The following is a 3,252-nucleotide window of genomic DNA, read 5'->3' on the forward strand; positions in this document are numbered from 1 at the left end:
GTTGATATTGTATATGATCCTTTATCCACAAACATAAAAAAAAAAAAAAACCTTCTTTCCCTACGCAATCAGGTTAATTAACCTTTTTTTTTTTTTTTTGGGGATCAACTAGTTGGAATCGTTTCTATAACCCAAAATATTTCTAAATATATTCCTTGCTGATAGAGGCTAGATCGAATAACATCTTAGTAAATTCCAGATTGCAGACTAGCAGAAATTAAAGAGACTTGCTTTTGGAAAAAAAAAAAAAAAACAAGAACATTATTCATGAAAGCGACAAAACTAGCAACTACATTTTGACAGGAATAGCTCTTAGAGGTTGAGCCTTGTGCATGGTAAGGCCATATCTTTGACTCATATCCATGTCCTCAGCCTTTAACCCATCTGGGACTTTCCAGTCAAAGTGATATAGAAGAGAGGCCAACATAAAGGAAAGTATCCTAGAAGCCAAGGGTAACCCGGGACACATCCTCCTTCCAGCACCAAATGGAATAAAGTTAAAATCATTAGCCTTAAAATCAATCTCATTTTCCAAAAACCTTTCAGGAATAAATGAATTAGGGTTTTCCCATATGCTTGGGTCTCTTCCCATAGCCCACACATTTGCTAAAATCTGTGAATTTTTGGGTACTAAGAAGCCACATAACTCTACATCACAAATTGCCTTGTGGGGTATAAGGAAAGGTACTGGTGGGTGCAGGCGTAAAGTCTCTTTGATTACTGCTTGTAGGAAAGGCAACTTTGAGACCATAGACTCTTCGAGTTTCAGAGTACTTTTATCAAGAACTTGTTGGAGTTCTGTTCTTGCTTTTACCATTTTTTTTGGGTTTCGCATTAATTCTGCCATTGCCCATTCTAGGGCGCTTGATGTTGTGTCTACGCCCGCCAGAAATAAATCCTGAAATATCAATGAATAACAAGAAGTCAAATTAAAAGGGAACTTTAAATTTAAGGTATAATGTTTCCTTTCAACTTTTAAAAATCATGTAATATCACTTCTATCATTAATAAAAATTAACTTTGACTTTTAATTGATAAGAAAATTAAATAAAAAGATTAAAAAAATTACAGAAAATGATCCAAAAATATAGAGAATAACCAAAAAAAATACAAAAAAGGATTAAGAAAATTTTCTATTTTGCTTTTTTTCTGCAATTTTTGAAATCCTCTTCTATAATTTTTTATTAACTAACAATTAAAATTAATATTTATTAATGGAAGAGAAAATATTGCATCCTTTAGGGGTAAAATTATCATTTAGCCCTAAAAATAAAAACTCTAGCTATTGGTGGGCCCATCATTGTTCTAGTGTTTGGGAATTTAAGTTACTTTATTTGGAAATGAAGTGCTCGTCCAAGATTAAGAATTATACTCACAATGAATAAATGAAGAATATCATCGCGACTCAACTGCGAAGTACCGTCTTGCATAAGATCGAGAAATGAATCCAACACATCATTGTAATCTTTGGACTCCTTGTTCAAACTTCTAAAACGCAATCTCTCTTCCATAATATCATCAAAACTCTTATATAATTTCCTAAGGTAACCTCTCATCCTTGCACGGACGCCTTGCAGATCCAGAAAGCTCAAAACAGGAAAAAGATCAGAAACATTAGCCCTTCCAGCTTCATCCACGATCCCAATCACCAACTTCATATACTCTTGAGTCTTATCAGAACCATAACAAGCAAAATCCATGGAGAAAAGCATGTTCGATATTGATTTCAGAACTGTAGTAAAGGAAGCCTTAGCGAGATCTATAGCCTCACCTTTGATGGAATATTCATGGACATGATGGATTAAGTCTCCAACCTTGCTTTGGCGTAGAAACTGAGTTAAATCTAGCTTCAGGGTTGAGAAAACTTCCGTAACACAAGCTCGTCTTAGGGTTCTCCACTGAGGTGAAATGGCAATCCATCCCACAGAGAGTCGGTGATGGTCAAGAGCTCGAGCACAGTCTGGGAAGGTTCGACCAGAGAAGTCTAGGTCGTGTTTGTGAAAAGCTTCTTTGGCTATTGCTGGAGAGGAGATGACTATAGCGACCCTCGTGCCTAACTTGAGTGACATAATCGGTCCATGAGATTTGGAGAGGTTTGTGATGGACAAGAGAGGGTTAGAGCCAAGCTCTAGGATGTTTCCAATTACAGGGTAGGGACGAGGACCTGGTGGGAGCCTGTATGAAGAAGACGATGATGATCGAACGAAGCAAGTTAAGTACTTGTGAATCAAGGCTGATGAATTGTCTTCTTTGAGTTTGAGAGATTTGTTAGGGGCTCGTTTGATGAATAGGATGTAGATAAGGAAAGAGGCACAGAGAAAAGACGTTAGGATGAGAATTGTCATATTGTCCATAGTTTCTTTAATTTCTCTTTTCCTCCAGAGCCACTAATCTATATAAAGAAGTGATACATTAATATCTCAGTCTCTTTCTGCGTAGGGTCCTCATTCCGCTAGGAAATTTCGTTGTGCTTTCTCTCTTCTCTTAAACATCGAAACACAATAGGAGATACAGCCAAAAATTACATTGAAATAAGTGGGCTCATTTGGAATGATGCGGATGTACAAATTTATGTCACCTGTCCATATTGATTGTGTACCGCCCATATTTAATTCAATTTGATGTTTATATTTTAAGAATTTTAATTAGATTTGGATACCATAAGTGGCCCCAATCTACTCACTCAATGAATGTATCAATTATAATCATTAAATTTTATCAACACTTGAAAATTATTCTAGTGCAATTTCCCTCCAAAAATTCAACTTATGTTGTCCATTTTAAAAATTTGATATTTAAGACTTTTTGTGTATCATATGACAAAATCTCTTACAACTGTTATCATGTCACATGAAATACTCATTGAATTAGTGGATTTGTGCCACCCATTGAATCCAAATTAAATTCATTTTAATATAATTTTTTCATAAAATAAAATAAATATATATAATTTTTTAGTTACTTTTTTTAAAAAATGTAAATTTGTTTTTCTAAAAAGTACTCCCTCTAGTCCTTTTACAAGTTATTTTCTAGAGGAAATTGATGAATTCATGTATAAGTTCACTTTTCATAAAATGTTGAACCATGTAATTATTTTCAAAGAATTTTATCCTTTTGTAATTTTAATTTTATGAGTAGGATAAGATGTCACACATATGTAATAATATAAGAGTATTTTTAAAGACAATGATTAATAAGATGTCACACCCCAAAATAGAGGGTGACCGGCACAGGTGTGAACCACTTTCACAT

At 34.3% G+C, this 3,252-nt stretch overlaps 1 protein-coding gene across 1 annotated transcript; it reads right to left on the reverse strand.

Moving 5' to 3' along the window:
- Positions 1-208: 208 nt before the first annotated feature.
- Positions 209-2,369, reverse strand: LOC129288678 (cytochrome P450 76T24-like). Its single transcript, XM_054925388.1, has 2 exons — positions 1,377-2,369; positions 209-898 (listed from the first exon to the last, which is right to left on the reverse strand). Exons 1-2 carry the CDS (start codon positions 2,352-2,354, stop codon positions 290-292), a joined length of 1,587 nt encoding a protein of 528 aa, XP_054781363.1. The 5' UTR covers positions 2,355-2,369; the 3' UTR covers positions 209-289.
- Positions 2,370-3,252: the final 883 nt, after the last annotated feature.

The sequence above is a fragment of the Prosopis cineraria genome, unplaced genomic scaffold (genome assembly GCF_029017545.1).
Source record: "Prosopis cineraria cultivar Desert tree isolate PC_DT_omini unplaced genomic scaffold, ASM2901754v1 PC12, whole genome shotgun sequence".
In the NCBI taxonomy this organism is placed as follows: Eukaryota; Viridiplantae; Streptophyta; class Magnoliopsida; order Fabales; family Fabaceae; genus Prosopis; species Prosopis cineraria.

What these genes read in the sequence shown, in the direction of transcription:
- LOC129288678 (XM_054925388.1), bottom strand. Translation starts at nt 2,354, where the DNA reads ATGGACAATATGACAATTCTCATCCTAACGTCTTTTCTCTGTGCCTCT. An exon ending in ATATTCTTCATTTATTCATT is followed by an intron (nt 899 to 1,376) that starts GTGAGTATAATT and finishes TTGATATTTCAG; the next exon opens with GATTTATTTCTGGCGGGCGT.